The sequence below is a fragment of the Lonchura striata genome, chromosome Z (assembly GCF_050655825.1).
Source record: "Lonchura striata isolate lonStrDom1 chromosome Z, ASM5065582v1, whole genome shotgun sequence".
NCBI classification, from domain to species: Eukaryota; Metazoa; Chordata; class Aves; order Passeriformes; family Estrildidae; genus Lonchura; species Lonchura striata.
The window spans coordinates 60,164,876-60,178,436 of record NC_140740.1 but is presented as its reverse complement, the minus strand read 5'-3'; the positions used below and the strand labels follow the sequence as shown (position 1 = coordinate 60,178,436).

Below are 13,561 nucleotides of genomic sequence, written 5' to 3'. Positions count from 1 at the left end.
AGGTCAGCAATGATGTATTACAGAAGTTATCTAATTCCATAAATGTATGGATAGCATATGCAAATACCACGTAAAACTGCTCCACATTCCAGGATGCCTAGAGCAGCTACTGAACTTAAGTGGCGAAGTATGTTAATTACAACTACCATTTTAAAACTTAGATATCAAAGAAATGAATATGGACAGAAAATTAAAACTGTATTTTGATCTGGTTTTGACACAGCTTTTAATCTCCTTTCTAGCACAAGTCTGTTATTTGCAACAGTGACAGTGTTTCTATGACAATTCTTTTATTTTATATAAACTCCTTTATGTCAATATATTTTAGGTGAAGAGCACAGCATATCTGATCTAATTCCAGTAAGAGGTATACAAACATGCCCTAAAGAGAACTGCTTACAGAATTAATGTGAAACCAAACTGGCAAAACTAACATCTACACAGACAAGAAAGTAGAGGTTAGAATTAGTGCTTTACAGAACAAGTTCATAAGATACATGAAATTATTCAACATGGTTTAAGACAGATAGAATTGCCCTTCCAGAAGCCTTTGTGGACAGAAATAAAGTAAGAGTTTATCATAACACAAAATGGTCATATTTCATCATTTTATGGAATTTGGAATTCAATTGTTTCACAAAAGAAACTGAACAAAGCCACTGGAAGTAGGAAGAGAAAGCCTATTTTAATTGTCAAAGAAACAGCTTAAAAAAATCAGTTACTACCCACTCAGTAAAATGGGCTATTCATAAAAGGTAAAATACCTTTTATAGGCATATAAGGCATAAAACATTGACAAGCCATAGTTGCCACCAACCAAGTCTTCCACTGCATTTATGTGCTCTAACTGTCAAAATGTCAACTCTATTTGCTATTTCCAAAGCAGGCATTCTCCACAGTCTCTCAGGTGTGACTACCACAACCAAGAGCTTTGCTCTAGATTGTAACATGAGACTGTCATTCCTCTCTAGCACAGAAATGTGCAGACACACAAAGTAGAGGCTGGTGTTTCTCCCATGGCCAGCTCCCAAGACCTGGAGCAGGATCCCTGTGGCATATGACATGTACAGGTATGATGGGGGGCTGACACAAGACTGGCAGAAGCAAGCCTGAGGAGAGCTGAACTAAACCCAGCTGAATACTGACAACCACAGCTGAGCCCAGCAGTCTGATGACAGACAGCAAGACATGAACAACCCAGCTCTTTTGGAGATTTGTCCCTCATTGTTTCTTTTTCCAGCCTCGGGGATGGGGAACACAACCTGCAAAGAGCAAATGCCATTTTGTCTTTGTCTCAGCAGCCACACAGAACTGAGCTGAGGCGCTGAGCACCTTTTGTGTGTAAAGCACCTTCTCTTTTGTAAATTTTGTTATTAATATTGTTGCCATTACTGTACATTTCCTACTCTTTAGCTGACAGTTTTCTGTTACCACAACCCACAGTCTCTGCTGTAGTTATCTCAACCCATAGTCTCTGCCTTTATCCCTCTCTGACCAGAGCAGGTTGGGGAAAATGGAGGTGACCTATTTGAAGTTTAACTCCCAGCTGTTTTTTAAACCACCAAAATCACACTGAAACACCTGGTACAAAAGGTAAAAATCAGTAAACTAAATTTTACCTTTTGGACCAAACTTATTCTATTACGCATCCCAAAGGATTATTTTTATTCTGACTACAGCCATCTAAAAGGCAAGGTATCTAACCTATTATCATGCACTAACATCTCACAATTGCCCAAGGAAAAGAAAGGCTAATGTGTGATTCATCTCATCCTAAAATAGCAGTCTAACCCAGGACAGATCAACCCTGCCATAGAGAGTTTCTCTTTCTTCCTGTCATCAAGGCAACCTCAGTTAAGACTTAATACCTAACTATTATATGGTTAAAATAAGGCAGATCTAAAGGGGGCAGTTGAACGCTATTCACTACCAAAAAATTATCTCTAAGCAAAGTATACATTGTGTAAAGTTTTCTTCTATTTCAGGGAAGTAAAGCAGCTTCCTATCATGTGTTAGTTCTATGTCTATCACACACACCAAAACCTACACTGTCTTCTTCTAAGAGAAGCATGCTACATTTGACAAGCTAAAGCATGCAAAAGACATCTACCAGCACAGCAAAAAAAAAAAAGTATTCTGTAAGATACTTACAGAAACAGTTGAGCTGGGTGTATTTGTACCATAGCCAGAAGAAGGGAGAGAAGCCAAAGACCAGCGGCGACCATCAGTCCTGGAAGTTATGAAATGGAGGTTAGTGAAATGAACACTGCAGTATTCTAATGCAGTAACATCTGTTTAAGTATTACTGTGTAAAACTGCATCCCAAAAGCATGATACAAATAGGGGTTTTAACAAACAGTATACTTCCACAGAGCACCACAGTAAACAAGCATTCACCAAGGATTAATTATTTTTACTGTGGTTTTCTTTATAGTTAAAAATCTATGAGATGAAACAACCACAAAGAGAATGAACAGCTCCACAGACTTCGTATCTAATACAAAGAGAAATTAACAAGAAGCTCACAACTTTTAGGTACATAACATGAAAATTAATGAGAAGCAAATTAAAAAATTTGTGAACAAATGCAGACCACTGTGCTCTGATCCACAGAATAATCATCACAGTCTGATTGAGACAGAAAGGCAGTGCATTCTTCAGTGACATCAGCGAGGATATCAGCAAACTAGCAGGCTAATGATTAGGTAAAACCAAGTCTAAATGTTAAATGTTACATACATGAATCAGGAAAAACAAATCCTCAGAAAAAAATCATGCTCACTCAGAATAAAAAAATAAAATATAGATTATAACCAAAGCCTGATGTATGTTCTTCATTGTCTGAAGTGATCTACGCAAAGACAACATGGAACTTCAACATTCAAAATGGCAAACAAAAAACCAACTAAGTGGATTTTTGAGAAGGTAGAATTTACCTGTCATTTCGATGCCCATGACTGCAATATAATTTAATCAAATGTGTTAAAAAAAGGCAAAATAATATATAAATAACAAAACAGGCCAAGATTTATTAACAAACGGTATTACAGTGCAGAAAGGAGAACTGAAGACCTGTTTTACAAATATCTCCCGAGTCTGATTGACACAAAAAGTGAAATTCTGAAGAACTGAAGATTAATTGAAGTGCATTTTCAAAGAACTGAAGTCACGTTAAATCAGGAATCTTAAACCTCAGAGGTTTAAGAGGTCCCCTCCTTCAAGTTAGAAGTCTAAAAAGCCCCTTGCTTTTTTCCAATACATTCACTTATTCATCCACATACTACAATCAGAAAGCTGAGACTTTGTATGCATAAAGTTTAAGAAAAGGAACTACAGTACATTATTAGTATTAAATGTGAGAAGCACATGTGCTAGAAACTCCGAATTATGTCAAATATGAACTCTGGAAAAAACTTCCACCTCTGCCATAATCTTGTTCTTAATTCATTCTTTAACATTCTCTTATTCATCCAGGTATGTAAGATATACCTCTAGATGAAAGCACCAGTCTAAAAGTAGTTTTCTCTTCATTTGGCTTAGCTGTTCACAATGGAAGAATTAGGGCAGTGTTTAAAAATGAGTGAGACCCTTGTATTCTGCATCTGTGAGAAAGAAAGTGTTTCTTAATTGAGTAACTCACAGTGAACAGGGTACTTGAATCACACACAAAGCCTGTCAAGGGTGCAGACAGTCTACCACAGAAAGTTATCTGGGAAGCAAACATGGGCGAACAGGAGGCATTCATAAGGGATTATGGGAGAAAAGCCCCTACAGCACTTTCGCCTGGACTCTTGATACACCACTTGCTTCTGTCCTAAAGTATGGCTTGACTGACTTTCCAGCAGCTCTAGAAAAGGCAGTCCTGTCACCTACTCACAGGTTCGTTTTAAATATAAACACAGAACAAAACCAGTTTCCACAGAAAACTGCTCTAAGTATTTCTTGAATCCCACTGAAGTGGTGAGATACTTTTCAATCAGAGAAATTCCCTTCAGTTAAATAACCTCTTTAAAGCTCACTACAGGGCTTTAGAGATATCAAAATCCAAATGAAACACTGGAAAACAATTTTTTTCCCATTAATTCTGAATTTTAAGGTTGGCAAAAGTATAATGTTTTAAAATTTCCGTTGATTATGGGTGGGGAAGGAAAACTATCCCGCTGCTGCATTTCTAAGCAATGCTCGATCTTTCACATCTGCATTTTCCATTATAATCTATTTCTGGAGCTAACAAATCATTCTAAAAATACACTCACAAACAAATGTAATCTCTGAAGAGATAATATCTCTGACAAAAGGAAAACTATCAAGAGGAAGTAGATTCAAAAGAAATACTTAACTTTCTTAAGATAATTTAAAAACCAGTATCACCAGCTATTAGAAAGATTGACAAGATCTACTATCACAAAGTAATAGATTCAGGTTAAAAAATTATGCAAGTTTTCACCCCTTCACAGCTTTAATAAAAATAGGTAAGCCATTTCCTTGCACTTCCTTTTGAGAATTTTTGTGTGCTACTTTATTGATCTCCAAAAATAAAGTAACTAAAACTTTACAGGCAAATTATAGCTCAGGTACATGTTTGACATTGCTTAAGCATTTCAATTTTGTTTTTTATATATACTCCTGGCTAAACATATGAACTCTGCCTACCTTCACAGACGTAAGAGTTGATGAACATATTATTTGCAGTAAGGTGACAATGTGTTAAGTGATGGGAAACCACACTGGCACAAATAGGCAGTCTGCCATGATACGCTATCAACTTTGGTTATGGTTCATTTAATAATAATTTACTTCAAAAATCACTTCAAATTCACTTTAGATCTTCAAAAATTCTACTAACATTAATTAATCCTCACAACACTCCTGTGACAATGCTTACTGTCTCACAGACATTGGTATAGATATTGAAGCAGGTCAATGAAAGATATTCAAGGTATGGTAATGGTATTGCTGTTGTCAGTAAAATCAGGACGTGTATTAGAGTGATCTTATAAGTAATGCACTTCTTATGTAATTAAAAATATGTAGGAAGAAACCTTCAAAGCAGTTTGAAATTTCCCCACATCTCAGTAGGTGAGACAATAATGTCTGAATCAGATTCATTACAACTAAATCATTAAATTATTTTTTTTAAATTCAAAAATATATGCTCACATTGCATCACACATTTAGTAGTTTGCTGCCGCTGAGGTTTAAAATGGTTTACATTAATAAGCTAATACTTATTATTCTAAGTGACAGACCTGACAGATGTATTTGCAATCATCTTTTGTACCTGCATACAACATTTCCTCAATGCAAAATATGTGTTGAATACGACAAACAAGCTCTTTCTTACCTTCGTGCAAAAGAAAAGTGAGCTGAGGCACTGGGAGAGAAATTCCTAGGGCTGTCTTGAGGACTGTTTCCTGTTAGAGATGATACACAAAAAAAATATTTTTAGATGGTGGGCTGAAGAGAAGCTATTAAAAATGTTCAGACATAATAATGCATGCATTTCCAGTGGGTTAGAAATTAACTTCAGAATTTCTTTTTTCATAGTCTCTCTGAAAATAAATTCTGAAACAGAATCTTATTCTGACTCATGTTTCATTTATACTGAATTTTAGTGACTGGATTTTGTAAGTCATAGAGAACTGTTCATTCAGTGTTTTAATGTGAAAATTCTCAAAACAATTTGATAATTAATGCTTAAAGAAACCAGTACATTAGCTTGAAAGAACAGGTTTTTAATGTGACAAAAAAAAAGATTGGTTTTTTAAAATATCATACAAAATAATGACAGATAGAAAAATAATTATCAAATAGATTTAGACTTCATATGCAAAAACTCTACAGCATTTCCACAGGCTTCCTTGCAATTTTTTTTTCATTGCTCATTTTTTCTATCTCCAAAACAAGCAGAACTGAACTGAACTTTCTTTTCCCTTAACTGCATTGTGTGAATAGGTTTCAACTTTGGGGTTTGTTACTCCTTGCTAACAGAACACTTCCCGTAGACCAGCATAAGTGCAGAAAGGCAGCAGCTGCTGAGTGCTGCTACTGCCACGTCCACCCCTCAGCCCATACATTTAGAGGAGAAACTGTATCCCTTCCTTTAGAAGGAATAAAAATGACCTCTAAAATAACCAAAAACCTACAAAATAACCCCCTAAACACACAAAAAACCTAAACACCAAATAAAAAGAACAAATAACCCCTCTCTAAACAAGCTAAAAGGACCCAATTTAAAGTAGTAGTGGCATACATCTAACAACCAATCTTTCCTTAAACTTTTCTTTAAAATTACTGTAGCAGCAATACAAGAAAATAGAAAAAAGTAATGCATTTGTTCTAACATTTTATTTTTGGACATAAATGAGACTGTAACAATAGCAACTGATAAAAAAAAACAGCTCCTATGCAACCAGCTAGAAACAACATGTAATTTTTGAGGAGAAAATTATTACCTATGTGTGAAAAGGCCAGCACAAAAAATTGAGTCATTAAAGGGCTTCAAGTGGCCTTGACCGTTATTCAAATGTTTGAATGAACACTGCATTTGTCACAGTGATGCCCATAACAGATTGCATTAATTCTATATGGGAAAGCATAATCATCAAGTGCAAGGTGGCAAACACCGCTATCAACACACATCACCACACTACTCCCCTCCTTTTCTGTCTAGAAGCAGGTGCAAGATGCTTTTTGAGATGTTCTGAGCTGCTTTTGCAGCTGCTCTTTCCACAGCCTCAAGAGACATAGATTCCCCTCTCACTGGCCAATATCTCCAAGTTTTTTTTTTTTCCCATTAATCTATCATGGCAGAATTATGTCCTTCCTACATTCTCTGCATCCCCTCAAGACCCAAGCTTCTTCATTACCATTCAGACACTCCTGAGGGCCTCAATAATTTCAAGGAGGCAAGGATTTTCATTCTCTGAATGGGCTGCAGCAGAGGGAATCTGAAGTCCATCTTTACTTGGGGGCTAAAAAAAATTTATTCTTACCCTACATCACCAGTAACACCAAATTACTGAGAGCAACAGTTCATTCAATTTAACAGCTAGCTGGATTTTTTTTTCTGCTACCAGAAATTATTTAACAAAGATACGCTAAGAAAAAAATTGTAACACTATGCAGATAAAATACAGTCATAACTGCTGCACTAGAAAAAAATCAGCTGTAATCTGGAGTGTGTTGTAGCTTAGAGAAGTAAAAAAGACAAGGAAACTACCTTGAACTCTGGCAGAAGAGCACAGAATTAGCCTTAACATAGTGAGACAAACAGCTTTTGACAGGAAACCAGGAAACAGTTTTACATATCAGAATATGTGGCTTTGTAAATCAATTCCTTTTATTTTTTTTTTTTTGCTAGCTGAAGTTACATGTGGATATAAACATATTTTTAACACACATCAAGGACATACCTTACTGTCCATGAGTTAAAATATACACAAAAACTTCACCATGAATAAAAATATTATTAAATAATGCAGCAATTTTATAGCTATCACTGTGGATTTGGATTTGTGGAGTCACAGTGCTTCAAACTCTGTTGCTACAATCAACATAGATCACTTCCTTACAGACAAAACCTTAAGAAATCAAAGTCCAACTCAGGAAGAGCATCAGATCCTGTTATTAGGAAAATCAACTTGTAAGCACTACTTTCAATAGCAAATCAGCTTTTAAAATAACAAGACTGATGACACCATACACATAATACCTGGATAGTAAATCCTAAAGGTTTATCTAGAAGTTGTAAGAACTCAGACAAACCTAGAAACAAACAATGAGAATACAAACCCCTAATGACTGGAGAAACAGCTAGTGCCAATACAGGTTTAAGGTGTAGTATTCCAGAGGAGCAAGACAGGTTGGAAACAGAGTCCTACATACACCTCCATCTATCAAGGCATTCACCCACCCATCTGCAAGACACTACCTGGAAGACTTTCAAATAAAACCCAGTGCCAGTTACCTCTCTGTCCATATGCGCAGGGCTTGCTGATGAGTCAAAGCCTGATGTTATTTGAAATCTGCTTGTATTGTATGTTTTAGTCCTATAGTATGTCTATGTGAGATTACTGCCCAAGTGTATGATTCAGTAAAGTACACTGGACTGGTGGCCAGACATTAGATAATTAACTCCAGCATCCTTTGGGAGACACAATGAATAGGCAATCAACGTACCAAAACAATACTCTGCTTCACAACAAGACACAGTGTGACTCATTTTGCAAGCACCTATTGTTAAGAAAACTGTATCAAGACAATTAAACTGTGATTGTTTTGCAAGTAGCTTCAAGAAATCCTATTTCTTTGCCACTGAGGAAAGATGTTCCAAATCTTTTTAAAAAAGCATATTACAGCCACTCTATACTATTAATGTATTTTTAATAGCTGTCTACCTCCAAAACAAAGAGTTTCAGATGCAATGACTTTCTGTTAGTACAGAGGGAATACCAGATTAATGATAACTGTTATCCCCAATTCCTGATGGATCAAAGACTAACCCAGTTCATTTTTTTTAAATATACCACAGTATATCAGTGCCCCATTAATACAACAATACAACAAATATCAGTTTACATAGTGGTGAACCCTGAGTGTGAGCTGAGTAATACACAAGACATCATACACCTGCAGTTACAGTCTGACTTTCTTACCATAACAAACAGCATCAGTCAGCAGAAATACAGCAGGGCAGTAGAATCATTCTGAATACTTCTGCAGGTGCCCAAAAAGTGAGGAGCTCAGGCCATTATTTTAATGTGAGAAGCTCAGGCTATTTAAAAATCTGGATTAATTATACCTGAAACTAGCAAAAAACTTGCCTCAGCTATGGCAAGGAAGGTCAGTATGATCCTTAAATCCATCTGCAAGAAAGTTCTACATGTTCCAACCACTACTTAAATACTGAGAGTGCCATTTTTACAGGATTTAATTTCTGTCGGCATGTAACTTAACACTTAGATATTCTTCTCCTGTCCTTAAACTAGTATATGAGGTTTTGAAATTTACATAGCCATTTACTGCACCTAAAAGAAAGACTAAATAAAAAGTTTTATTTTAACAAATCTGTTTTTGTAATTCTGCACTTTACAGTAGCCAGAGTAATTGATATACTGTATTATTTTCCTTTCAGTTTTCTTTCAAAATCTGACATTCAGAACCCTGCTTTATATCCCAGCTTTTAGCACTTCCATACTTCAATACACTATGGGGCCTCATTCACTTACAAGCATAGTCTTTCTTTCCCTTAAAATATATGGTGCAAACAGCTTTGTTGATTATTATGCTTCAATGTTGCTAACTGAAGTACATCTCTCAAACAGAATAATCTGATGCAAGCAGTGAGCCCTGACATAGCGAATGCGAAGTGTAAACAGCTAGCACTCTACTGATGTCCACCTAAAAGCCTGAAAAATCCTAGAAATAGGATTACAAGTAGACATAAAACTTTCTTGAACTTTATTTTTGCTTTAAGTAATCGCATCACGTAATCCTATTGTGAAAGATTGATGTCTCGAGGCATTTTGGGATGCATGTGTGCTGAGGAAAGGGGCAGGTCAGACCTTACCCTGACAAGGCAGTGCCCTGCCCCTAGAGCCTGTTGCTGGAGCCCCTAACTCAGCTCCTGAATGGCCAAATGACCGGAAATCCCACCTGGGGAAAGGGCCCAGGAAGACCAGGGGTATTTAAAGCTGAATACGAGGCCACAGCATTGTCTAGACCCTACCTCCTTGGGGAAGTTCTGCCTGAACACTGCTGGAACCCAGGGACTGGTTACTGTACGGGAGCTCTTCTGTATCTTTTTTGTCTTTCCCTCCTTCTCCTTCTTCTAATTACCTCTTCTTAGAATTTCTGAGTAACTTATAATCAATCACACTTAGCGTTTGCTAAGTTCAATTGGTCAACACTTTGAGAAGTGCTCTATGCTGACTGAATGTTGCACTAAACCTGATGCCCAAGTTCTTTGATATTCTAAAGTTGCCAGTGAAGTTGTTTTTGTTGTTTTGTCCTCTTGAAAATATCTTGACAGTACTTCTCCTGTGTATGCTACTCGGAGTATATGAACAACTTCATTGAGCAAGTTGTTTGGGGCCTTATACCTGTTTATACAATCTCTTAGAGAAAGTTAGGTTTGTCCCTGCCATACTTGGGTGACAATTCTTTAAGACCCCTCATGTTCTAGTTTATGACCAATGTGTTTCTCTTCCTACCGTGTGAAGGGGGAAAAAAAAGGCAACTCTGACTGGTTTAGATGAGAATACCATCTTCCAGTCTTCTGTTACTACAGAAAGCAAGTAATATCTTTCAGTCTTATACAGAAATCTCCCACACTCTATCCCATCAGCCCTTCTCCCCACATAATCTCACATGAATAATTATGACAATAAATGTATACAGTATTGCAGATGAAATCTAACCAGGGCACTGTACAGTGTCATGATATCTTTCCAAATTAAAATGAAAATTACTTCCTTTATACATCTGCTGAGATTTCATTTTCAAAGCTGCACTAGACTGGTTCTTGCAAACATCATTTTATCCATAAAATGCAGCCAGATCCTAAACTAAACTCCTTATAATAGGAGTCCCTTGTAATAGTTCACAGTTTATCATAGACATTTCTGTTACAGGTCCTCCAGTACAAAATGTGTCATATTGCAATTTCATACTTTTTTATTCCAGTCATTCACTCACTTCAACATAGTTCCCCAATGCTATTTCATACTGGATGTCTTCCAAATTTGTATAAGATACAGTAATTTTATGCCAGTGCCACTTATAAGAACAATAAAATGTTTGGCCACAAAAACAAAGCCTGATGACTCAACTGATAACCTCCACTCCCACTTTATAATATTCCTCATTTTAGCACAAGCCTCTTTACACCCTTAAACTATTTCCTACTTATCTTACAATTCTTGTCCTAGTAATCTCAGTAACACCACATTCTTAAAATACAGACAAATAAAATTTACGGCATTGTTCCTAACAGCTAAATCTTGCTCCTTCAGCAGACACAAGTACAAAGCATCACATATGACTATTAATCATTAGGGGTTAGTATCAGCCACATGAAAAAGCTCCCTTGACTTCTGAGGTGGGGACACCTGAATGCCCTGACTTGCTTAGATTATAATCATTCACTTTGCAGCCTGGGTGGTGCAGATGACCTGCCTACACAGCATCAGACAGTCAGGTAGAAAAGCCCATTAATGACATAGGGACCAGGTACTATCCAAGCTAATGCTGCAACAAAGTTTCACATAATTCTCTATTTATTCAACAGCTCATGGAAAACTTAGAAGTACTTTTCAGCAGGTTTAACACCCTTCAGCCCAAATACATAAGGTAAAGGTTGACCAGACCACTAACTAAGACAGTTGCTAATGAGCCTAAAGATATTACCTAGCATGTTTTCTATTTTTGCAAGAAATAGAAACACTTTATGTAGTAAAAGCTGATACTGTGTGATCTGTACATGTATTCATAAGGCATGGCAAGAGACTTCAGCTGCAAATCAAAGTCTGATTTTACAGACAGAAATTATCTCTGCAAGCAGCTACAACTCCTGCATAAAGGAAAATGGACTTGCACACACTGTATAAGCAATTAACATACATAACAGAGATATATTGTATTGGCTGTACACACTGCCTTTTTCATATCCCATTTATTATGCTCAGTCTCAGACCTTACACCTCCCTGTGTGCTCCTAGTCCTTGGACTACTTACTGCTCTAGTAACTGTCTCGGGTGGCCCAGGAGCTTCTATGGTCACTGTTGCTTACAAAGAAATCTGTCCTTCCCTGACCAGTGCCACTCATGCACTACTTGCACTCTGCACAGTCTACTTACTTCATAAGTGTGGTGTTATCTCACTACCATCTGATATGAATTTGAGTATGACTGGGATGGTATGGTTAACAGTTAAAAAATTGCATGTAAGTATTCAGTGTTTGTCCAAATCAGCTTGCATCTGTAAAGATTAACAACAAACTCCCTTGTAGGAAAAAAATTTATATTATCTCCAGAGTAAACCATGAAAACTGTAGGGGGATAATTTGCCTGAGATCTCTATATTAGACTTTCTCATATGGGGCAATTAGTATTACCCTAAACTTGGGCCGCCAGTCCTTCTCAAAGAACACCTATCTAAACTACAGAATAGCTGATACCTCCAGTTCAGACTGCATCTGGATGAAAAACAGGACTACAAGGAAGAACATAGGTATAAAATGCACTTGAAGAACTATGCTTACATTCAACATGCTCATCCTCTAAAATAGAGTAATCCGATTCACATCTAATCTAACTCAAACCCAGTTTATGATTAAATAATAGCTACCTGAGCTCTTCAACAGACCTGAAGTAATGGTACATTGCTTCCAAAGGTGCAGCTAGATCTCTAAATTATTGGTCTGTAAATACCAAAAATGAAAATATTTTTGAGCAAAGTCACAGGTATTGGCAGGAGCACTGTAAGACAGCTCCACCTTGAGATGCTAGAACACACCTTCACTCACTTTGCTACATTTGACACAGAGGACTCACAGTACTTTTCTGTCCTCAGACATGGGGGATCTCTGGGGAAAAAAAACCCAGGTAGCTTAAACTAGTGGTCCAAATAAAATCACTTCAAGCATGCCATGCAGACGTAACTGAGTATGTATTCAACTTGCTTACAACAAGCTATGAATTAACTTTGAAGAGAAAAGGTTATTAGGGAATCCAAGGGTGTTAAAAGACTCCCTTCAGATGCCTCTGGGGCAATGAATTCCCAAGCAATGCCAACCATCTCATTAGGACTATACACAAAACTGAGGATAACACTAAGATTATTAAGATGATAACTAAAAGAAATTGATCCTGGGTGGATTTTCAAGAGTGTAACAATTTTGAATCTACTCAACTTGAACAATCTAGAGTAAAGGGTATGCTGATTTTGGCTGGGATAGAATTTTCTTCACTGGTTCAGTGCTGTGTTTTGGATCCAGCATGAGAGCAATGCTGGTAGCACACTGATGTTTTAGCTGCTGCTGAGCAGCGCTGACCCTTAGCCAAGGACCTTCAGCATCCCATTCCCTGCCAGTGGACACGTGCACGAGACACTGCGAGGCAGCACGGCTGGGACAGCTGACCTGAACAGGCCAAAGGGATGTTCCACACCACAGAACATTGTGTCCAGGATGTGAGCTGCAGGGAGCTGGCCAGGAGGGGATGACTGCTGCTGGGGGCTGGGCACTGGTCAGCAGCTGGTAAACAGTTGTATTGTGCAGTAGTAATATTGTATTTTTTTGTTTCGTTTCAATTACTAAACTGTTCTAATCTCAACTCATTAGTTTTACTTTCAATTTTTTTTCTAATTTTTCTACCTGTTGTAGGGGGGTGACAGGGCAAGCAGCTGCACAGTACTTAGTTATAATGACAGGTTTTTATCACTTTGTTGTCCTATAACCCCAGCTGGCAACTAAGATGGTACAAACATTAAGAACCTAGTCCACTTAAGTAAGAGCAATGAGTGGAACTCTTTTCAGTAAGAGCAACAACAGGCTCTCCCC

The 13,561-nt window shown here is 37.3% G+C and overlaps 1 protein-coding gene across 30 annotated transcripts in view; it reads right to left on the bottom strand.

Annotated features, from left to right (window-relative positions):
* Positions 1-13,561, bottom strand: part of MAST4 (microtubule associated serine/threonine kinase family member 4) — a 278,614-nt gene that overhangs the window by 58,141 nt on the left and 206,912 nt on the right. For 25 of the 30 annotated variants that reach the window (XM_085566676.1, XM_021534406.4, XM_085566678.1 and 22 more), the window contains 3 exons: positions 5,345-5,414; positions 2,937-2,957; positions 2,152-2,230 (listed from right to left, as the gene is read on the bottom strand). In XM_085566676.1, the coding sequence (XP_085422802.1) occupies positions 2,152-2,230; positions 2,937-2,957; positions 5,345-5,414 (170 nt within the window). The remainder of the gene's footprint in view (positions 1-2,151; positions 2,231-2,936; positions 2,958-5,344; positions 5,415-13,561) is intronic. The other 5 variants (XM_085566677.1, XM_085566681.1, XM_085566694.1 and 2 more) reach the window with 1 other exon arrangement.